At 40.8% G+C, this 24,429-nt stretch overlaps 1 protein-coding gene across 1 annotated transcript; it reads right to left on the bottom strand.

The window, feature by feature from the left end:
• Nucleotides 1-4,732: 4,732 nt before the first annotated feature.
• On the bottom strand, nt 4,733-8,610 carry LOC122056086 (mediator of RNA polymerase II transcription subunit 20a-like). The gene is made up of 4 exons (XM_042617905.1): nt 8,531-8,610; nt 8,099-8,450; nt 6,061-6,150; nt 4,733-5,174 (listed from the first exon to the last, which is right to left on the bottom strand). The coding sequence occupies exons 1-4, from the start codon at nt 8,542-8,544 to the stop codon at nt 4,902-4,904; spliced, it is 729 nt and encodes a 242-aa protein (XP_042473839.1). The 5' UTR covers nt 8,545-8,610; the 3' UTR covers nt 4,733-4,901.
• Between the last annotated feature and the right edge of the window lie 15,819 nt (nt 8,611-24,429).

Here is a 24,429-nt window from a genome sequence, read left to right on the forward strand (position 1 = left end):
CCCCAGTCGACTGCACCAGTCGACTGCTAAAACATGCAGTCGACTGCTACAGTACTACTACAGTACTGCTACAGTACTGCTACAGTACTGCTACAGTTAAACCCTAAAAACTAGGATTTTACTCCGAGTACAATCTCTCGTGCACTCGTACCCTCACCCTTATGACTCACTTGATTCTTCCTTTGCAGCTTTGACCTTTTGCCTTCAAGCCTACTTCCTTTGGCTCTCGTCCCTCGGATGCATTCAAGCCCGCGGCTCGTCCCCAATGTCATCCTTCGCGTATGCCTCGAAGTCGCTTCCCTTGGCTCTTGTCCTCGCTGTCTTGTCCACGGTCCCTCGGATGCTCCATCCTTCACCGGACCCGAAGCCATCAACCTGAGTCACATGTGTATCCTGCAAACCTGCACAACTCAAATACACATATCAAATACAAGGGTGAACCTAACTTAAACCCTTTGCCCAAACACCAAAACACATGGTCCCGTGGACCATCGGGATTGCTCCAACAGGAAGTTTATCAAAAAAGACTAAGTCAGGCCGAGCCTGAAACAGATAAGTGCCCGGCTCGGATTGCTTAGGATAGTAGAAATAGTAGAAGACTTCCGGGCGGAGGGGAATGTTGTGTATCTTAAATAATACCACAACTCCGCACAGAAGGCGAAAAGTGTTGGGAACCAACTGGGCGAGCGGAATGCCAAAGAAGTTACAAACTTCAATGATGAAGGGGTGGAGAGGAAACCGCAGACCGACTATAAACTGTTCGCGAAAAAAATAGATAGTGTCGCGCGGAGGGTTATGTGGCCTGAGCGGAAGGAGAAGGTAAGATCAATTCGAAATCAGAAGGGATGTCGAAAGCGTTAAACAGGCTCTCGGCATCGCGCCGATCGAATCGCGACTCCATGGTGGTATACCATGGGCCGAGAGCGAGGTCCGCGGGCTGAGAGGAGCTTGCCATCGCCGGGACAACGGTGGAGAAGACGGAAATTGGGAGAAAAGGCAAAGGCTTGGGGGAGATGAACGGAACAGTAACCAAAGGATGAGAATTCGGCAAAGAACGCAAAGAAAACACAGAAAGAAAGAGGGAAAGACAAAGAACCTTACAGAGAAGATGAGAAGCGAAGGAAGAAGGCGAGGGATCGCCGGAATGCCGAGGAGCAGGATCGCCGGGGCGCTGAGCAGGAGGAGGCTTCTGGACGTGAAGGCGAAGGTGCGGCGAAGGAGAAGGGCGAAGGCTTTATAGGGTTATGCCCGGTCTCCCTGAGCCGTCAAATTCAGGTCACGGGAACCTAGGCCCACATCGCGCCGTTCATTTCAAACCGACGGACGTCGCATCAGGCGTAAGGTGGAGGTCGTACGAAGACGTCAGCCGCGCCACGTGGCACTCGGTCAGAGGAAGACATTTAATGAGCCCCATCACGAGGCAGAACCCGCGTGCTCAACCAAAATGGCGGAGATTTGCACGCATTCCGAGAAAATCCCTGGTAGCTTCATCACAGGCCATTGGGGCAGCCTTCGACAACTCGTCGACCGACCCATAGGGGCCGACCAGAGGTATACTTTCGGTATTGGCGAGTCGGCTGTCGATTGGCCAGACTCATAGTCCAGTCAGTCGGACTTAATGCCTCCTTCGACTAGACTTGAGGAGGAGGCATGTGATCCGGTGGTAAAGACGGGGGGGATCACTATTTGGCGGGGGGTCAACGACACTTGGAGGTCAAGGGTCAAGAGGGTCAACACCAAGGTCGTGCCGAGCGGACTGATGGACCATCCCCGGACATCTGGCCGACCGGGCGCCCGGTCCGGGTCTCCCAGGCGGCCGGACAAAAGACAACCCGACCATGGGGCGGGTTTTCGACGCTCAAGAAAAGAGTATTTAAGCCTAGCGGCCAGGACACTCGGCCAAGCTGCAGGACAGTAATCCTCAATCCCAGCCGAGCACGTGAATAGGTCTTCTTGGAGGACATGAGCGCCGAGTGGTCGTTCCGCTCGGCCCGGGAACGGACAAGAGCGCTAGGAGACAAAAAGGACAGCTGGTAGCTTCATCCTCGAGACACCTGTCGCCGACAAAGAGCATGGTCGGCGGTTGGAGCGGACAGAATGTCGTACGGTAGAAGCTTCCACCGTCACATCCTGGATATGCTCGGACGATTGCGGAATGACGTCAGGCGTACTTTTCTGACACAACCCTACTGAGGTATGTTTGGGGAAGCATGCACGCATCGAGAAGCATGCCCTCGCCTCCCCGGGGTCCTATATAAGGACCCCCAGACTTCGACGGAGGTATGCAATCTTGATCACTGTAGCCACAGTAACGTTACTCTGCTTCTTCGCTGCATGACTTGAACGTCAGAGGATCGTCGCCGGGAAACCCCTCCCGGCTCGGCTTCTTTGCAGGTTCGCCGGAGATCTACACCACTAGTCGGAGATAGCGGAGAGTGCCACGTCCCCAGCGTCCGTCGACTCAGCGCTCAGACAGGATCAATAGTATTAACTGATGTCAATCATAATTGTTTTAGATTTTAGTAGTCGATGTATATATATTTGTATAATTTGTATTTATTGGGGAAAGGTGAAGTTATTTTAGCGTCCCTTTTAGGGCAGTCCTATATACTCTAGGGGTAAATCATAGGGCGCATTTGCTCTAGCGCAGTGACCTTTTGCATAGGAGATGTTAGACACTTAGTGAGGTATTTTTTTCACCTGTTGGGAATTAACCATAAGACCTATTGGGACAAATACCCATGTAGGTACTTGTTAGTGCAGGGTGCATCAGAATCAAACCTGAGTTTTGATGTTGTGTTCAAGTTAAGTCTTATTGTGATTTGATGAATTGACTAAATGTGTAGGTTGTTTATTCAACAAGGAAAGACCTAGTCACGGCTAGGTAGGAAAGTTTTAGCAGATCATGGAAGTCAGGCAGGAAAGTCTAGGTGGGTCGAGGAGCTAACACTTGGCAGATGGAGTCGATAGGTTTGGAGGACTTGATATCAAGATGAAACTCTGGTGAGCCGATCCGATGCTGAGCCTAAGTCCAAACAGGTCTGGAGGATCCGATATTTGGCAGGTAGGTTGAGGTAAGTAACTAAAGTGGAGCGACGGGGAGGTCGTGTCCCAGGAAGGGACAAACCCTAGGTCGCTGATCTAACTGAAGAAACTGGGAGGTTTCTAAGTTGAGATCAAAACAGATTTTACTATCTATTCTTACTCATGCATCATATCTCTGCGCTAACTTTGTATTGCAGAGATATTTTTTATATACTATGCAACTAACCCTGTTTTGCAGATTCCGAAGGATCAGTCAACCGAATAGGAAGGTTTAGTCGACCGAATGTAGTTGATGTGGCAGGGTTCAGATATCGCAGAGCCAAGATGGCATTCAGGTGGATCGGTTGATTGAATCCAGGGATCGGTCGACCAAACTTATTTTGGTATATGCAGTGGTAAATTCAGATCGTAGTGAAGAAGGAAGTTTCAGGTATTGGTCGACAGATAAAAAATGATCAGTCGACCAAACAATAAATGTAATTAATGACACGAGGATAGGATCTCGACAAATAAGTAAAGGCGCACATTCAGTCGACCGATAGGGAGGTCAGTCAACCAAACTGATCAGTTGATCGAATAGTTTTTTAGTCGACTGAACGTGGCTTCTAAAAGAATAGCTCAAGGTCCGAGCCAGAACAACTTTCATTGATCCACTCTTTGCTCGTCATTTGTGTTACTGTTGCTCAACTACAATTCAACTTCGTGTGTAAGCTACGACACTGAAAATTCTCCAATGATCTACATCTTCTATTTTTTGTCGGTATATTTATATTTTAGCTTGCATCATCGTTATTATAAGAAGATAATAGTGTGTTACTATTGTTCTTTCTCATTGTATGAATTACCTCTTTTCCAAATATTTTGAAAAAAGAAATTTTAGTGGATTACCCAACGGCACGATCAAAGATCGCGGTCTTGGAGTAGAAGTCGACACAAGCTCGTACCAATTGTGCCAACCCGTGGGGGATGTATTATTTATATTTATTTTTGCTAAACGTTATATGTTGACCCCGAGCACCCCACACAGCCAACCCCACAAACAATACGTAGAGAGGTAAATCAGGAAACCGAGCAGACTACCACATGCGAGGATATTTCCACAGCATCGTTGGGGAATCAACCCTTGCCCATTTCTACAAATCTACCATGTGGTGGCTAGCTTGGTTATGCCTTAGGGGTTGTATTATTTGGCGAAAAGTCATACGTTGATCTCGGACGTCTCACACGGTCGCCCTCACAACCTTATAAAGAGGTAAATTAAAAAACTAAGCGGATTACCATATGAAAGGATATTTCTTTCGATTCTAATCGACCATTACTTGATTTGACAATTCTATCCATGGTAATCAACTCAATCAAACCCTGAAATGACACTTGTGATGATCTCATAATTTTACTTGATTAAGCTGACCAAATTGATAAATATTCCAATTTCTTCTATCAATTAAATAATTAAAAATATTAATTTTATATTCACTTAAAAGAAAATTAATTTAAAACCATCCATTCACAAAATTTACTAATTCCCAACCCTTACACTTGAATAAGATTTAAAACATTTCAAAAAGAAAGTCATCTAAAATATGAGCTTTGTTAGAAAATGAGAATATTCTCGATGTTTAAACTATTATTAAAATTTTATAAATATTTTGAAATGAATAAATGAGAGGAATGAATATATTTATTCTTTTACTAATTTTCTTGCACTATTATACTTTATTGACTTTGATAATTGCAAGCTTTCAAACAATTGAAAACTCAAAAGAAAATCAATGCTAACATGCATCGTATCACTCCAATTTAAAACTAATAAGGAAAACAAAAATCAATGAATCAATTTGATGGAAGTATCTAAGCTATGATCTTCGAAGCAAGCAGTCCGAAATAATCAGATCGTGTTTCTTTCCACCACGTAAGGCGACCCCGAGTTGAAATAGGCATGCCGAATACTGAAGAGCAGTGTGCTGAGCAGTATAGTAATCCCGGAGACCAAAGCGCTCAAAGTGCGCCTCAATGTTAATCAAATGGCCTGGCACAGACATCTTGGAGAATTCTTCTTGCAATATTCCAAAGAATTCTTTCATGATTGGCCTGCAAACCTCCATCGATGATAGAGGAAGGTACTCTATCTGCAAACCAAAATTGCCAACTTTCACCGTCATTGAGAAAACGAGTTAAATAGCTAAAGTACAAGGAAACGAATTAATAATTATAACCAATATGATTTGCTAAAGTATAAGAAAACGAGTTTAATAGCTATCATCCGACTAATGAGTCTGACAGGCTACTGTTGGTAAGTTGTCATAAAATTGTCTGGAATATCACTTGGAAATTGTTTACAGACAGGCATTACAGAGCTAGGCCAATGGTTGAAAATAAGAGACAAGCATATTATGGAAGAGAGAAGTAAAACATGGCTATAGGCCTATAGCTGTAAGCTAAAAGTTGCTATTAACAAGCTCACAGATTTGGGATGAAAAAAACCTTTGGTCATTAATAATTATTGCACAAGTAAAGACAATAAAGTACTCACATCATGCAAGAATACTGTTAAGAGCTGTAAGTCCAAACTTTTTTTTCCTCAACTTTTAGAAAAAAAAAAAAAAGGTATTGTTATAGAGTAAAAACAGAACAACAAGACATGAAAGAAAGCCTGATGGACTTTTAACCGTATCAAACAAAAATACTGTCACAAATCTGATGACAATGTTGGAAATTAATGTCGTGACCAATTTATCTAATGGGAACATGAATGGGCTATTTCTCGGGTGAATGAAAATTTTGTGTTGAAGACTATTTGAATGATCAAAGATTGGCCCCAGCTTGATTAAACAAGAGCATAAGCTCGTACATGAGTGCGGTCCATGGAGGCAAATGCATGAACGCTAATTCAATTATGCATAAATGTTAATTCTCATAGGACTAATGAACTAACAATAGATAGTTGGGGTTTCTTCTCCCATAAGAATTTAGATCAAAATTAACTGATGCCACAAATTCATCTCTGTAACTTACCTCCAAAACAATACCCCAGAAATTTTCAGGCGCTGATCGAAAACATTTACCCACCTTCAGCTGAAAGTCTCCTAGTCGATACTGGAAACCCTGCAACAAAGAGAGGAGAAAAGAATGAAAAAAAAAAATGAACAAATAAAGGGAAGAAAGAACTTGGTTTAGCAAACTAGATAACCATAGATTGTATGAGATCACAAAAATTTGGGCTTGATCGGAGTTTAGCCCATAAAATGTAATACCTAAAATGTACAATTTTCTGCAGCTCCATTCTTATTTTTCAGCTTTAGAGCAACAGTATTGAGGAATAGTCATCATAATTCTTACCTAGGTTTAATTTCTGTTCCTAACTATGAACAATATCAGGTCCTATCATTAGTTTTGCAGGCTTACATACATTGAAATATTATAGTTTTTGTTTTTTTTAGGTTAATTGAACAAAAGGCTATCAAATTGTTGGCAGAGAACAAGCGTGACTGCGGATCTAGTAATGAGTTGGTCAAGTCACCCGAGTTTATTCAAGTCTCGAAATGGTTCCACAACTTAAAATGAACCTTCCAGCAAATAAACATTTCCTTATGAGTTCACTTTAACCAATCATAAGGACATATCACAGAAAGTTAACTTTCTAAAAAAAGAATACCCTTTGACTCTTCATCAACTTAATTTTCTTATTTTCTTTATGCTTCTGAAACCCTAGCAAATGTCTACCCGCTGAAACCCACAAATCTTGTTCTAATTCTAATCCAAAGTTGATTCTTGATAATGACTAGGCATAACACATTACAGAGGTAAAGTTTAACTACTGACTAATCTTAGACAACCAGAACAAAGGTACTCAATCCCTCAAATGATTGCTTTAAGTGCATAATTTATTTCCTTGAAAGTAATTACATTAGGTTTTCCCTATTTTTGAAAATAAGTACCTTTGGATTATAGAGTTTGCAAACACTACAACAATCTCAGAGCCTTATATAAAGCTAAAACTCAAGAATATTAGAAAAGTGGAGTTAAATTCATAATTCATATGTTCAGGTTTCCAACTTTTAGATGCACCCAATTAATGTCCAGAATTTCAATAAAAGCACAAGTAGAATAGTTTTAACTGATGCCAAGCATAAACATTTAAGTGGACTACCATGAAAGAGCCATTGTGGTGAATATATTCAGCATGAATTTTGAGAAGTTCCTAAAGCATCAAAGTCTGCAGCTTGAATTCTTAAAATATATTTCAAAGTAAGTGAACTATTGTTGTGAGGAAGTGTATGTAGGCTTGAAAAATTCGGATGGAATAACCTGTTTGATGAGCACTACAGAAGAAAGCCATGTCTTGTGGAATGATAAATGAACAAGTGAAGTTGAGAACTTAAAGAATAAGGCAAAAAAGAATTAAAAAAAAAAAAGGTAAAAAAAGGCAGCAGATTCTTGGATACAATGTCGGGAGCAATGGAAATCTCTTTCTATTAGACATCAATTTTTTGAAGGCATTCCATCTCTTATCAGCTCACACAAACCAGCAGTAGAAGCATAAGAATGAAGAGAAGCATTATAGAAGGTAAGAAATCAACCGATTTGGTCGAACACCTAAAAGTGTAGGAAAACAATCCTTCCAAGACTAGACCTTGAACTTCACACTGACCCTTAAACAATCAGTAACGAAAATAAGGATAGAATACCCAATCAGGAAGAAGAAGCTGGTGGAATGATAAAGGAGCAAGTAGAATTGAAAAATGTAAAGAAAGGGGCGAAAGATGCATCAAAAAGAAGAAAAAAATGAGCAAATTCTTGGATGCAACCGAAATTCTTTGCATCCGACATCATACCAAACGACCAATTTCCATGAAACGCATTCAGTCACTCTCCATCATTGCTTGCACAATCCAGATGGGGAGAAGCATTAAAAAGAATATGAAGAATTGTAAACTTTTGTCGGTTAAAAGGAAATGTATACTTCTTGCTGCAAGTTAATAGAACTCTGAGCGTAACAGGAGTGGGGGGAAAAAAAATAAAATGTAAGAAATGGAAAGATTTGAACAAAGACCTGGAAGTATCTGACACTCGAATGCTTGAACGATCCGAGTTGGCTCATGAGGATTTGGATGTTTGCGTCCGCCTCGAGAACGGTCAAGTGGCGTGGGAGTGGGATGACGAAGAAGTAGACCGAGGGGTGATCATGGAAGGCGATGCCCAAAAATTTGTGACCTAGTTTTCTGGACGAGGCGCTGGCATCGGAGACATATGCGCCTTTACGGTCGATGGCACGGTAGATAGTGATCCGGTGCAGCCAGTTCCCAACTTTGGTGATGCTGCCGAAGCCCTCCAAGCACAGGATAACCTCCGCCAGTAGCGGATTGGTAATCTCAGAGCCATATTTCGGCAGCCAGTTCATCAACCTGCGGGGAAGAACCATTGTTAGGGATTCTTGAGTGCCTCGGATAGCGACAGGAGAGGTCGGCGAGGTTTTCTTGGGTACCATTTCACCGGCATAGCAGCGAGCGAGCGTCGTTCGCGCCAGAAAGTGGGGACGGTTCGCGATTTCAGGGCTCGGATAAAAAAGGGAAGAATAATTCGTATCGCGTCCCGTAATTTCTAGTTTCTTAAATTGCCCTTCAAATTTTAACACAAACTACGAACCTAAGTTACACACTATTATTAAAATCGCACACCAAATTTAAGTTTTATGATATTGCGCGCTCTTTTCCTAAAGATCAGTCCGCCCATACTCGCCCATATTGTTTAATCGAACCGTCCATTCATAACTAGATTTATCTAAATCACCGAATCGTCACTTCTACGTCCTTGCTAAAAAAATTTAATTTTAAACACAAGTTTTTCCCTAAAACTCTTGTTTAGGTGACATAACAGCTACAAAATATATTTTTAAAAAAACTTTTTCTACTATCCTATAGCATCAACTATCTCTAAATCTCGTAATATTGGATATTGCCCCGTAGGTTGATGTAGATGGTTCATTTAGTAGTATTATCACAGATAAGTCTGAGGTCAATTTTCAGCGGGTAAATATTATGTTTATTGAAATTGAGACACCATTCTGTAGGGATGACAATTTCACCCAAACCGGATCCGATATCCGACCCGAATGGAGGAGGGTATGGAGGAACTATCAATACCCGATTAAATAATATAATATATATATAATAGATTTTTTTTTCAAAATCAACTTACTATTTTTATTGATATTAGAAGAAGACTATATAGATGTTTAATTTATTTCTTTAATTATTTATATATTTTTTAATAGGATATTAATATTAATATATTTTAATTAAATGATAATAATTGAATAAATAAAAGTGAAATTATAACTATAAAAAATATTTGATCTTTTAATAGATATAAATATACCTATCGAAACCTGATAAATATGAAGATGAAGAATATAAAATTTAATCTGAATCTAACTCATTATCATGCCTAACATCCTGATTGAAAAATTAAGAACGACTTTTGTGTTGTGTACATTTCTAAGTATTTTTTGTCCGTAACAACTTCTATTAAAAATTGATATTTATTGCTTTACACAAAAATTATTAAAATGCAAACCACCCGCCCTTAAACTAGTTCCCACGATCCCATTTGCACGTTATCTCCTCTTGCCACAAACATAATATTTGATGTCGTCTTCCTATATGGGTTCGGATTGATAAAATCTTCACTTTCTTCTATCCGAGTTACTTCTATATTTGCCCGTCAATATGCATCAATGGGTGCCAACATGACCAGTATAACCCCTTCGATAGTCAAATTATTACGGGATTGAAAAGAGAGAAAATAGAAAAAATGACGAGAACTTGCATTCTTGCAACCAAGTTTACTTTACCTTCAACCACCTTCACCTACTTTTATACTAGTGAGCCTTGATGTCCACGTAGGCCACCACATCCGCCTATGAACTCTACCAAAAGTAGGGGGTAGTATTGAGCGTCAAAGATATGATGTCAACATCGTACATCTGGGGGGGGCACCATGAGTACCATCTACCATTGTTTGTTTTCTTACGAACAATTTTATGTCGGAGCCACAATTGTCAAGGGCATTCAGACATATAGATCAGAGGGGTCTATCTCAACAAGGATGTTCTCGTGATGTGAGTGCTCTATCTTAGGGATGTTCTTCATTAGGATGCTCCTAAAGTGTAACCTCTTTTAGAGATATTTTTGGTCAGGGATATTCCCAAAGTGAGTGCATGGTTGGACTAATGCATAACCTATTTTAGGGATATTTCTAGTTGGGATATTCCCAAAGTGTGTATACGGTTGGAGTCATGTGTAAGTTATTTCAAAGATGTTCCTAGTCAGGAATGTTCCCAAAGTGGGTGCATGACTAGATTCATATGTAACCTTTTAATGGACTATCTGCTCAAGGCATCAACCCGGATAAGCCATGCTCTAGGATAGAACTTCCCGAGCTTTCCATGTTCCTAGACGAATATATCGGAGTATATCACATGCCCCCCCCTATCTTGTTGGGTCAATGATAAATGTTGTCATACCCTGAGAGTATATTTGTTCGCTAGATCAGACGATACCTCTAGTGATAATATAAGAAAGACTAGCAACATAACTCAATTAAGTCAATCAAATATCAATGTCATACATAAAAAATTACTAAATTACTAAATTCATGTAATGATGTATGTACATAGCCAAAACTAAATGAAGTAAATATTATTACTAATTTGATATTCAATTAAGTCAATCAAGAATCAATGTCATACGTAAAAAATTACTAAATTACTAAATACATTGATCCTATCCGGAATCTGAGTCAGACGGAGGCCGGTAAAGATGGCGCTAGTGTTGACGGAGAGGCAACTTTGATGCACCTGATGTATACACGTTTGAAAGGCCAACCCCCACGTGGAACTCCCTGATCTATAGTACAAGAACTGGTGGTAAGCGAACTTTGCACACACTTAGATAAACACCTAGAATACTAGAGACAAGAAACCAGGGAAAAAGTCCCCGACGCAGGCCTTCCAACACTCAAGTCAGGTCCTTTTTCTCTAGAAGAACAGTATACGAAGAATAAAAGAACTGTAGAAGATGAGTGTGAATGTGCGCGTACCTGGATAAGGAAGAGGACCTCTTTTTTTTATATGACACTATGTACCTTCAAAACCTGCATGTTGTCAGAGAATGATGCTGCCTCTTATTGGTGGAAGGAAGGTTCCATTTGCAGGTGATAGTAGACCACTAGAACATTCCCTAATGTATGACAGTTATTCCCTTAGAATGTTACAATTCCCTGACATTGTTGTCGCTTAGTGCTTTCCGTCCCTCCCGAGCTTAGCTACAGACAACTTGGGATGATTGTTCAGATGTACCACCCGACTTGAGTCTTGATGAGGAGGATAAACTATGGTGAACTGGTCGGGTTCCATTTGAGACTGTGGCGGGTGACCCATCCTTCATGGTTTGACTGTTGAGGAATCAGACGGGAGTTGTATAAGTAATAATACCGAGACCATTTATAAAGCTCGAGCTGGGGAAGTCTGATCAATCAGGGACAGGTCAGGAACTAGTACAAACTCCATCTTATATCTCAAATCTGGGGGACCTATCCTGCCTGTGCCCGATCAGAAATTATGCAGCTGATGACGTGAGGCAGTCTAACTCCCTCTTTCTCCTAACGGTTGACTGTCATGCCCCCTTAACTTTTGAGTGTCACGTCCCCTTGACTATTAACTGTCACATCCCCTTGACTTTTGGCTATCTGGCTTTATCGGGCCCCACCTTTATACACCATATCACAAGCCTCCCCTCTAAGTCTAGTCGAAGGAGAATCAAGTCCTACTAACTAGACCCTAGCATGCTTGTGCCTCCACCTGCGTACAAGGGACTGGTGTGTAGCTTATTATCTTTGCCAAGATTGAAACCGGTATCCTTGTCACCGTGCTGCTATCATCCTAATGAAGGTAGCTAGTCATAGTATTTCCATTGGCCCGGTGACATTGGAGCAGATGAAGATGATCCAATGCTCAGGTTATTGACAAGTGTTTGCAAGAGCAGTGATGGCTCATACCTTGCGCCGTGGTAGAAGTCAGTAGCCCAACCGAGAGGTCGTTGGTTGTGAGAGCATGCTCCCTTATAACTCATCCTAGGGCGAGCTAGAGTCTGGAAAGTTGACCGAGAGGTCATTGATCGTGAGACCATGCTCACTTATAACTCGCACTGGGGCGAGAGTCTGGAAAGCCGACCGAGAGGTCGTTGGTTATGAGAGCATGCTCACTTGTAATTCGCACTTAGGCGAGAGTCTGGAAAGCTGATTGAGAGATCATTGGTCATGAGAGCATGCTCACTTATAACTCGCGCTAAGCGAGAGTCTTGAAAGCCGACTGAGAGGTCGTTGGTCGTGAGAGCATGCTTACTTATAACTCGCGCTAGGGCGAGAGTCTGGAAAGCCGACTGAGAGGTCGTTGGTCATGAGAACATACTCACTTATAACTCACGTTGGGGTGAGAGTCTGGAAAGCCGACCAAGAGGCCGTTGGTCATGAGAGCATGCTCACTTATAACTCGCGCTGGGGTGAGAGTCTGAAAAACTGACCGAGAGGCCGTTGGTCATGAGAGCATGTTCACTTATAACTCGCGTTGGGATGAGAGTCTAGAATGCAGACCGAGAGGCCGTTGGTTGTGAGAGCATGCTCACTTATAACTTGTTCTAGGGCGAAAGTCTGGAATGTCGACGAGAGGTCGTTGATGATCAAGGGAAATGAGCCCACGGACCTAACCTCTGCGGCCCTTGAAGCAATCTGTGATCATGACTCCTACCTCACTACCTCGCAATTAGGCCTTGACCAAATTTGAATCTTTCTCTGATTCTGAGATTGGGGTGAGACGCCAAATTCTGATCAACGACTCCTGCCACCTTCTATTCCTTTTCCCGAGATAGCTGCATGGAATTTTTGGTCCTCGAGGCACGGTCTCCTTGAGGCATGGTGCCAATGCTCCCATATAAACACTATGATTTTCCTGTCCTTTTTATCATAAATGTCGTTTCATAGAAAACCGCCACATGTCCCACTTACTCCCTCCGATACGACGTTTGACGTACGCTTTTTGCACGTGACCCGATGTCGCTTCTCTTCCCTTGATCTGACGGCTACCGTGCGTCACTCTATTTCGATTGCCCGACTTGGATCTCTATGTCTCTAAGGGTTTTGGTTTAAAAACCCTAAAGGCCTCAAGCGACTATTCATTGACGCTTTCTCTTCCTTCGACCTTTCTTTCTCCGCTTGTTCCTGCTTGCCCTTCGTGTATCCCTTTGTAAGTGTCTCTTCTCCCTCGTCTTCTGCTACTACATTTTTCAATTTGATAATGGCTGGAGAAACGGTAGTCCCCTGATATGCATACTTCCATTTCGATTTTGAAAGGAGTGACCTTAAGTCAGTACACTCTAGCTTACAGCTTTCTGAAACATACAAGCTTTGCCTTCCTGGGCCTGACGACCATCCTTGTCCTCCTCCCGTTGACTTCGTGACTTTCTTCAAGGACCAACTTCTTGGCGGTCTGCGCTTTCCTATTCCTTTCTTTTTTTCATCGTTGAGTTGGTATTTTGATATCCCCTATCTCAGTTCGCCCCTAATGTCTTTGAATGGTAATTCTGTGTCATCTATACGAGATTCCTTTAACTCCTCAACTTTTTCATCATTTCTATTCCCTCAAGCAATTTAGGACCGAGTATAAGTTTTTCGAGGGCATACCTTCTTCCAATAAGGGTTGGAAGTCCCGTTTCTTTTATGTACAGTTGCCTGAGTGTGTGACTTGGTCTGTTAAATGACGTCCCAATCTTCCCTCTCCTTTTGAGTTAAGTGACCATCAGTACCGGCTAGATTATTTCATAGCTTCTGGGAAATTGGATGGGGTGCAATTCTACTCTCTTCCTTGCTACAAGAAAGCGTATTGTATACCTTCGGGCTGAGCCCAATCTAGATGCTTATGACTGTACCTTTTGGTAAGATCAAATAACTCTCCTTTCATGTCCTACTAGCTGAGGTATTTTCCTTTACCTGCAGAAGTCATCATGTTTAGAGCTTTTTCCCTAGACTCCTCCGCAATGCCTAGCGACATCCTGAGGAAGTGAGGAAGAGAAATTATGTCTGGCCAGGAGGTTCCCCAGGCCAGCGTCTCTGCAGGAGCCTCCTCTAAGCTGTTCGGCGAGCGCAAGGCTCCTGAGGATGAACCTCTCCCTTCGTCGGAGCTTCCCGCCGAGGTAACTGCTAGTGAGAAGGCGTATTCTCCGGCCTCGAGTGACCCTTGTGCCTTCAATGCAAGAGGTAACGTGTCACTCCCTCAGTCTAATATTCCCCCTAAAGGCCACCTTTGTCGTGGGTATCTGCCAAGGCCAAAACTCCTGCTCGAGAAAGCACTTTAGCTTCTTCGGAGGCTGCGGGCTCCTCTCCTGTCCCTACCTCAGTCCAAGAGCAGACATCCTCCCGAGCGGAAGGCTAACCCAGGACTTCCGCAGCTTCTGTTCCTCCTTCCTTGAGCCAACGATCACCCACAGCTCCTATATCCCCTTGATGCCCCCAAGGAGCTATCCAATGAACGGTATGCTTTTACCTTCTCATTTCAACTGCTGTTCCTTCAAGTGTTGGGTTCAATCCTTTCTTCCAGCACTTCTCCCAACTACAGCCAGGTACAATTGCATGCATGGTGCCTTGGCCGACTCATGGAAGGGCACCGTCGACCATTTTTTAGAATACCCTCAACTGGACTTGGCTGACCAGTTTTCCCAACGAATAGTGTCGATAAGTGTTATCTGCTTCCTTTCTATTCCTCAAGACATCTCTAATCCTACGTTCTTACAGGCCTGTGTCATGGGGCTGAGCCTCTCCTAGTATGTAGCTAGTCTGCATCGGGAGAATTTGTCCTTGAGGGTTCGAATTTAAGAATTGGAGTCTCCTACAACTGCAGGGCGTGCTTTTTACCTGACAACCCTTGAGAGCCTGATTCAATCCCACTTGCAGGTGGCAGAGGACCAAACCCAAACTGTGCAGGACTAGGCCCATGCAGAGTCTGAGAAGGTGAAGTCCTTGAAGGTCGCCTTGAAGACTAGTGAGTCCAAGCTTAAGTCCGAGGGCCTGAGGCACGTTCAAATCCTAGCCGACTTGGAGGCGAGGGACACAAAGGTTACCAACCTCTCCTGATAACTACTGGACCTCCAAAAGGAAAGAGCACATGCCTCCCTGCAGACAAACTTGGCGACTAAAATTGTGGATCTGTCTGCTAGCATCGATCGGGAAGCCGCCCTTCAGAAGCAACTGGATGCGGCTCAGGCTACTCTTAAGTCTGTGCAAGCAAAGCTTTTGGTGGCAAAGGCAGAGACAGCGGTTGCACGCCAGGAGTGGCAGGGGTAAGGGACGACGCACACAAGGCTCGGGAAGAGCTGAAGGATTACCAAGCGGGGGAGGATTCTTGTCTTGGGCTCACAAGACCTCCTTCTTATCTTCCAAGGATTTTGGGACTAAGGTAGACCGCCTCATCGACCAAACGCTATGGTGGTGAAGGGGCCCTATTGTTAGTATTATCCCTAGTACCAATTATGAGATGATTGTAAAGTAATCTTTTTTTATCATATTTTATTATTAATAAAGGCAAAGTTGGTTATTATATTTACTTCAATTCAATGTCAAATGAATAAATATAATAATGTCCTAAAGTAGGAGGTTCTAATCTACAACATATCAATTGGTTAAATTAATAGTGAGATATTGTAAATATACATAGAACACTACTCTTAACTATTCCTAGTCAAGAATTAATATGCAAGGACAATATTAATGTGTTGAGACTAGCATGTAGGTCAACAGATGACTTAATCTCACAAGTCATGGATATGAGATATCAGGTTGACACATGAGTATAATTAGAGAATATTTACTGAATGACCCGCCATGAGAATGTTTCATAGATCGTTATATGAGTGTCATAAATATTCTCATGTGACTATTAGTATGAATAGTCCTTAGACCTGAAGTCACTACGATTCTCTACATAAGAAGTTGTATACTTTGGTATCGACAAACGTCACCCGTAACAGGGTGGACCATAAAGTCTATCACTGGGTATGCAATAAGTTATGCGGAGGAATGTGAGTGATGTAGATGAAATCTATCCCTTCCATATGATGGAAGTGATATCTATGGGCCCCTTGATTAGTAGGACACAAGAATGCATGGTCATGCTTAAATAAGTCAATATGCGATATTGAGCTTATTTAATTGAGTGTGTCTACTTAGAGATCAAGAAACATAAAGATTGATAAGAGGATGGCATGATCTATGTCTCATTGATCAATCTAGATATCGAAGATAGAAGGATTGAGTCATACAAGATAATAGTCACGGAAAGGTTAAGTCAGATCTCGACATTCTCGTCACTTGGGTAGCAATGATGCGTTGCTAGATGCCACTCATTGCTTATGTATTTAAATGTTGATTTGGATATATTACCAACATTACGAGAACCTATTGGGTCACACACAAAGAACAAGTCAATGGAGATGAATTCATATGATGAATCATTGGATTAAGTCTAATTCAAATTGGACTCATTGAGTAAGAATCAATTAAATCCAACTATTGGATTGAGTCCAATTCAAATTAGACTCATTGAATCAATTGGATTGATGATTAATGAGTTGGACTCATTATATGATTTTATATTTGATGATTAATGAGTTGGACTCATTATATGATTTCATGAATTTGAATTCATGAAGAAAGAGGAGTGTACAACTTGAATTACTCATGCATTGGATGCATTGGATGAAGAGTGAACAATTTGAATTGCTCATGCATTGCATGCATTGCATGCATTGGATGAAGAGTGAACCATTTGAATTACTCATGCATAGGATGCATTGGATTCATTGAATGAAGACAAATATTAATGTCAATCAAGGCAATTGACATTAAGGCATGAGGCAATTTCATGAATATATAAAAGGGAGTTTTTGGATTCATTTTCATGATGAATTTTTGGTGTTCTTGCTCTTCTTCCTCCCCCTCTCTTCCACTTGGCCGAAACTTCCAAGAAGGGTTGCTAGCACAACCTTTGGTTGTTTCATTCTCCATTTTGTGAGTTTGTGAGACAAACGAGACTTGTTCGTGTAGATACCATAGAGGCGCGAGGACTTGATCGCGCTAAGATCAGCATCTAAAGAATCGTTGCTGTCGGGATTACGAAGGGCACACGACAAAGGTATAACTTTCTCATGTAGAAAATTAGTACTTAGTATATGGTTTCCTTTCGCATGGATCTTCTGGAAAGGAACTAGATGTTTTCCGCTGCGCTTTCGCGTGTTTAGCGCCCTAGTTCCTTACACCTATCACAACTACAAGAGAAAGGTTTGCTCTAGTCGACTCTTGAAGACTTCCTGAACCGGACCCATCTTCTCAACGAGCTCCCTAAAGAAGCCTTCACCATTTTTGAATAGTCTATGCTGTCTTGTAACTGCCTTCCTTATTCTAAACAATGATGTAAGGTTCTAAACCTCCATTTGGCTTTTGAACTTGAAGTTTATCGAAGATGTTGTGTAAGTGAACATGCTATTAGCGTGAAATATTGTACCTAAGTGTCTGCTAGGTTCGGTCAGGGCCCTTTGACATTTCCTCTTATATGTCTAAGTGATAGGTTAAGTGCCCGACCCTTCGTGGATGCCTGGTCGGCTTATCGCCCGAGCAGGCATCATTGAAAGAAGGGTCACCCCGTATCCATACCAACTACTCGCCCGGTCGTGGGTTGTTATGGTCGATTTGTGCTAGAGGGGTGGGGGGGTGAATAGCTCATCACGCTTCGGTTGTTCACTTTGTGATGATGAAATGCAGCGAAAATACACACAAAGCACACTCACAACGCTAATGTTAGAATTTACTTGGTATCCACCTCAAGAAGAGGTGACTAATCCAAGTATCCACACATGACGCTCACTCCACTAATAAAAATACTCCGTCTCGGTAACTACCAGAGGTAGAGAAACCTCGTATAACACTCATACATACAACAACTCAACACAAGAAGAAAAATACAATGAATACAAATGAAAAACCCTCTCTTCTTGCTTACTTGTCACTTGTTGTTACCTCTTGAACATTGGAAGTGCACCAATACTTGTCTCCAAGAGCCTTCAAGAACTGACTGTGAGCAATGGAGAAATTGCGTAAAGAATCAAGAAGAATCATGCGTGAAAAGCACTGAGAAAAAAGCTCGCAACGGCTATATACCGTGCACTCCTGCGGCTCCCAATCGATTGACCTTTGCCCTAATTGATTGCCACATCACATCCCAACCATTGCAGCCATCCATCGCCTGCATCATGTGCAATGGTTGAATCTCAATTGATTGACCAATCGATTGGGAGGCTTGAATCGATCGGCTGATCGATTCAGCCTTCTTCTGTTCTCTCGCGTTAGTGAGAGAAACCTGGCCCCAATCGATTGACCAATTGATTGGGGAGCCCAATCGATCGATTGATCGATTGGGGAAGCTACTGTGCGCGATATAGGCTTCCAATCGTTCGGCTGATCGATTGTGCTGTCATTTGTCGTAGCACTGTGCCTAATCGATCAGTTGATCGATTGAGCTTCGGTTCAATCGATCGACTGATCAATTGACCTCCCTTTGACTTGCTTAACTCAAGTCTAGGATCCCTAAAACAAACATCCGATCAATCGTGATCTGTTGGAACTCCTTTTACCTAGCATCCGGTCAACTTTGACCTGTCGGGACTTCTTTGCCAAGTGTCCGGTCAACCCTTTGACCCATTTGGACTTTTCTCCTCGTGCCAAGTATCCGGTCAACCTTGACCCACTTGGACTTACCGTCTTGCGCCAAGTGTCTAGTCCTCTATGCCCCACTTGGACTTCCACTAGATGTCTAATCACCCTTGACCCATCTGGATTTCCTCATGCCAAGTATCCGGTCAATGCTTTGACCTACTTGGACTTCCCAACACCAGGTGTCTGGTCAATCTTGACCCACCTGGAACTCCACGTGCCTGGCTATACTCACCAGGTCTTTCCATCTGCCTAGCTTCACTCATTAGGACTTTCCATCTGCTTAGCTTCACTCATCAGGACTTTTCATCTACCTAGCTTCACTCACCAGGACTTTCACTTAGCTTCACTCACTAGGTTTTCACCTGACTTCCCTCATCAGGATTTTCCCACTACCGGACTTCACTCACCGGGACTTTCACCTGCCTAACTTCAATCACTAGGTCTTTCACCTGACTTCACTCACCAGGATTTTCTAATTTCCTAGCTTCACTCACTAGGTCTTTCACTTGAATTCACTCACTAGGATTTTCCTTTGCCTAACCTCTAGTTAGGACTTTCCCAGTCAAGTATCCGGTCAACCTTGACCTACTTGACTCTTCTTCACATCTAACTGGTTAGTTCTTGACCAAAGGGGAATTGTATCAACAATCTCTCCAATTGGACAATTGCATCTGTTATCTCCATGTATTATCAAACATCGAAGCCTAAACACCAAGACTCAAGCTTGAGCCAACTCAAGTTTAGTCAACCAGATCAGCCTTGACCTAGGGATATTGCACCAATAATCTTTCCCTTTTTGATCTTTGACAATATCTTTAAGTTAGGTTAATCTCATTGCCTCAACTTATTTTTCATGTCAATGCCCTTTAGATAATGAAGGCATAATTTAGACCCTACATTCTCCCCCAGATTTTCCTTCAGGGATAAAGGCCTAACTTAAGTTCTACATTTCTCCCCCTATTGGCACACGTTAAAAACACTCTCCCTAAAGAGTTACTCAACATTGTTCACAATCTTACATGTTGTTCATAACACCACAATGAAGGTCCCATACCCTTTACTGTATCCTATGCTCACTCTTGAGCATTAAACCTCTTCACAATGCTCATCCTAGAGCATCCATCATTCTAATAATGAAGGTCTCATACCCTTCATTTTAGTCAATGCTCACCCTTGAGTATTAATCCACTTTATAATGCTTATCCTCGAGCATTCACAACTTAACAATGAAGATATCCGCTCTCCATTTTTTTCAATGCTTAACCTTGAGCATTTTCTCTAAAGAAGGTTACCCACCTTCCAAGATTTATGAAAAATTAATTTTCATGTCCTTAAAGAGTAACTTCCCTTAAAGACATATTCCAAACTTCTGTTATTGCACCAACAATGACTTAGAGCCCCTAAACCTTTAAGAAACCCAAAATTTGAAGTTTTGAGGTTCAAAAAGTCAATATTGAAGCCAAACCTTATTTTAAACTTCAACTTAGTGATCCTTAACCATTTCTCCTTGTTTTCATCATAAAAACTCCCCCTAAATGTGTACAAATGTATTTCAAGGGGTTTGGAATGGTTAAAGACGCTAAAGTGGCTTAAAGTGCTGAAATCATACTTTTTATCCAAAATCAACCTTTTCAATTGATTAGGTTGGGTCTTAATCGATTGACACTGGTTTCAATCGATCGCCTAATCGATTCCGCGAGCTTTTGTTCGCAGAAATTACCTTTGAATCAATCCACTGATCGATCTAGGAAAGGTTGAATCGATCAGATGATCGATTCAGTGAGCTTCTGCTCGCGATAATAGCCGTCTCAATCGATCACCCGATTGATTGAAACACTCCAATAGATCACCCAATCGACTGGAGGTCTGATTTCTCGAAATCCAATTTAAGTGAAATTCAGAAATGTCCTAAAAATTCTACAAAATTTTAAAAATTATGAAAATTGTTGTAGACATTATTTAGGGTATATACTATCAAGGAAAACTAGTTTTCTAATAAAATACATCTTATTTTCAATGATTGACACTAATTCGGTAACTTGTAAAAACTTCAATATTTTTTTCAAGTTTGTGTCTAACTTTTCAATGATGATTATTATCAAAAGATAGCCTTCACCAAGGTTTTCCAAAGTATATTTAAAATGTTTTTCAAAACCAATTCCAACCATGTTCTTTGAGTTCAATGCACATGACTTGTACATTAGCTTTCCCAATGATTGGAGTATACATAACTATGTGTTTTGATGAAATCAAAACTCAAATAGATGCATTAAATCAACATCTTGAGTCTTGTTTATCATCTTAGCATCTCACTTGTGTTTAATGTGTACTAAAACACATACAAGTCACCTTATAGTATTTGTGAGATGTAGATTTTGGCTTTGCCCTAAACTAGGGATCATGCATATCTATCTAGGCATTTTGTGTAATACCCACTAAGCTTGTAAGATAAATATATGAATGTGGGATTTTGCCTTAGAAAAATAATAGGAAATGAGTTGAAGCAAAAAGGAATAAAATGAAATAAAAAGAAGTGAAGGTTAAGGATTGAACCTTGAACCTCTTATACTATAATTTATAGAATTAATTAGTAGAAACCAATTGGGATAGAGAGAAGATATTGATAGCAAGGAAAGGGAATGCATGATAAAGATAGGAGTAAAGATCTAAGAAGAGAAAGCAAGAAAAGAGCAAGAGAAAGGTAACTTGCCTTCCTCCCTTCCTCTCTCTTTTCCCTCTCTTGCCGTGACCTTAAATGAAGAATTAAGGGGATTCATTCCCCCTTATTTCATCATGAATGATGAGAATAAATTAGAAAATAAAATAAATGAAAGAAAAATAGAAAATGGGTTAAGGGAGAAGGAAAGCAAAAATCAATCTTGCTACCTCTTCCCCCTTAACATAAAAGGGAGCAAGAAAAGAGAAGTTTATTTTTCTCTCATTCTTCCTCTCCCTCACCGAAACCATCAGTCCCCTCTCCTCCATCTTCGGCCCCAAAGCCAAGGTTTTTCCCCTAAGAAAGCCTAAGATACAAGGAGGACTTAGCAAAGGAATCAAGGGAAAGGAACTAGAAGAAGAGGCTACTTCTTCCATCACCATACCTTAGATCCACAAGCGAAAAGGATGTAAGCTTCCCCTCACCTGTGGTACAAGGCTTTTTATGTGATTTTCGGATTTTATGAGGATTAGAAAACCTAGGAAAGAATTTTAGAAAATTCGGCTAAAGGAAGGGTTTTCAAATCTAGGAAGGTTTAAACAAGTCTTTATTTTTATGATATGTTTTCTATGCTATGTAGGAAGGATTTTCTTCATGTTTTTATACCTAATTGATGCTTGATTAGAGGAGTGCCTAACCCTAGAATTTCGGCCAAAAATATTTTAAGGAGGTTAGGGAAAACATGGTGTAACCAAACTAGTACAAGATTCTCTCCATGAACTACTAAGGGTCTTTTATTGGTTTTCTTGCTTGAAAGTTACTTGGGACCAAAAGAAATCCATTTATATGTTTCGGCCAAGAAAAAGGGCTTAGGGTTAGGAAGACATTTAAATTTAAGTAACCATGTTTGTATGATAGAATATAGAGTTCTCTTAAAGAATTGCATGTTGAACATTGTTAGAAATTCATGAACTCTTATTTTAGATTTTCGGCCATGATAAGATGGATAGTTTAGAAAAGCTTGAACAAAATTCTAATATGCTCAAGACCTCTGTGATATCATGATATGAAAGTTGTTTAATGCTCTCATGTTTAATTGGAGTATAGAAAATTTGTTACATGATATATGACATGTAAGATCACAAGGGTCCTAGCTTGTTTATGAACCCACTTTGTATATGATGTTCTTAGTAATTTTTGCCATGAAACTTACTTAGGTTTTCCATGCTTTAGGCCACTTAAAACCTAGTTTAAAGATTGGTAGGTTTCGTCCATGAGGAAAAATAAAAGAAAAAGGGAAAGAAACCTAGGAAGCCTAAGACACAATTCACATGTATGTTTATTATGCTTGTCTTTATACATGCTATGAAACTTGTATGATTTCTTATACTTTTAGGCTATTTGAAGCAAGTTTATATACTATTGAGTTTCGGCCAAGTAGGGTTTAAAAGACCTAGAGGCCTTAGAAATGAAACCAAAGGTGTTAAAAATGCTTCTTATGGAAATATGATAATGTGTTGATTGTGTCACATGCTTGTACAATTTTTCCATGGCCTAAATGGACCATTGTATGTTTCGGCCATGAAGGGATAGAGGCCCTAGAAACCCTAGAACAAAAATTAAATATGCTTATGTCACTCTACATGAAATATGATAAGTAGAAAGACAAAGTTCCTATACTATATGCTGGTTAATGACCTATTTGAGGCTAGAGTAAGTTTCGGCCATACATATTGTATAATGTCTTGTTATGAATTTATACATGATGTTAGTTCAAGTTCACATGATTGTATATTTGTTTTTAGCCCTAATGAACACTTGTTAAAAGTTTGACCATGACATATGTTAAGGGCTTGAAGGACTTAGGAACTAGCTCAATATGCTTACTATGTTACTTGGAAAAAATGCTATAAATGTGGTTTAAGGTTTCCATGCTTTCATGACATTTGGGACCTTGTTTCACACCTGATAGGGTTCGGCCACATGAGTTTAGGGACTTGGAGAACTTAGAAACCAAGTTAATCATGCTTCTAATGCTTCTTATGAAATTTATGTAATGATAATTTAGGTTCCACATGCTTGGAGGTTGTTTTTACCTAAATTGAGATCTAAGGGGGTTCGGCCATGATAAGAACCCAATGGATTAGGAAGCTTAGAACCCAAGTTAACTATGTTATCATGTTTCTTATGTTAGTATAATCACATGATACACCCTTATGCTTAAACATGTATGCTTGTGATTTATACTTTCCATGATATGATATGTGCTTAGAAATATGCATGCTTTGATGATATGTTATGTGCTTAAAATATGCATGTTTTTATGATATGATACGTGTTTAGAAATATGCATGCTTTGATGATATGTTATGTGCTTAGAATATGCATGCTTGATGATATGCTATATGCTTAGAATATGCATGTTTTTATGATATGATATGTGTTTAGAAATATGCATGCTTTGATGGTATGTTATGTGCTTAGAATATGCATGTTAGATGATATGCTATATGCTTAGAATATGCATGCTTTTTATGATATGCTATGTGGAAGGAAATATGCATACTTTGATGATATGCTATGTGCTTAAAATATGTATGCTTTTATGATATGCATGTTAATATGATGTATGCCTAAGTGATGCATACTTTTATATGATGTATGCCTAAGTGATGCATACTTTTATGACATGATGTATGCCTAAGTGATGCATACTTTTATATGATGTATGCCTAAGTGATGCATGCTTGTATGATGTATGATATGTATAAGTATGACATGTATTTTACTTTGAATGGCTTGTACCAAAAGGGTGGGCTCCTTATGCGCCCCTAGGTCGAATTACGGGCCTAGTAAAGGGTGGGCTCCTTACGTGCCCCTAGGTCGAGCTACGGGCCTTGTTTCCTAGTAGG

Source organism: Zingiber officinale, chromosome 1B (assembly GCF_018446385.1).
Source record: "Zingiber officinale cultivar Zhangliang chromosome 1B, Zo_v1.1, whole genome shotgun sequence".
NCBI lineage: Eukaryota > Viridiplantae > Streptophyta > Magnoliopsida > Zingiberales > Zingiberaceae > Zingiber > Zingiber officinale.

Excerpts from the sequence above, each read along its gene's own strand:
- LOC122056086 (XM_042617905.1), bottom strand. Across the intron at positions 6,151-8,098 it reads CGAGTGTCAGATACTTCCAG|GGTTTCCAGTATCGACTAGG; the intron begins GTCTTTGTTCAA and ends TCTTTGTTGCAG. Across the intron at positions 5,175-6,060 it reads TCTGGGGTATTGTTTTGGAG|ATAGAGTACCTTCCTCTATC; the intron begins GTAAGTTACAGA and ends TTTGGTTTGCAG.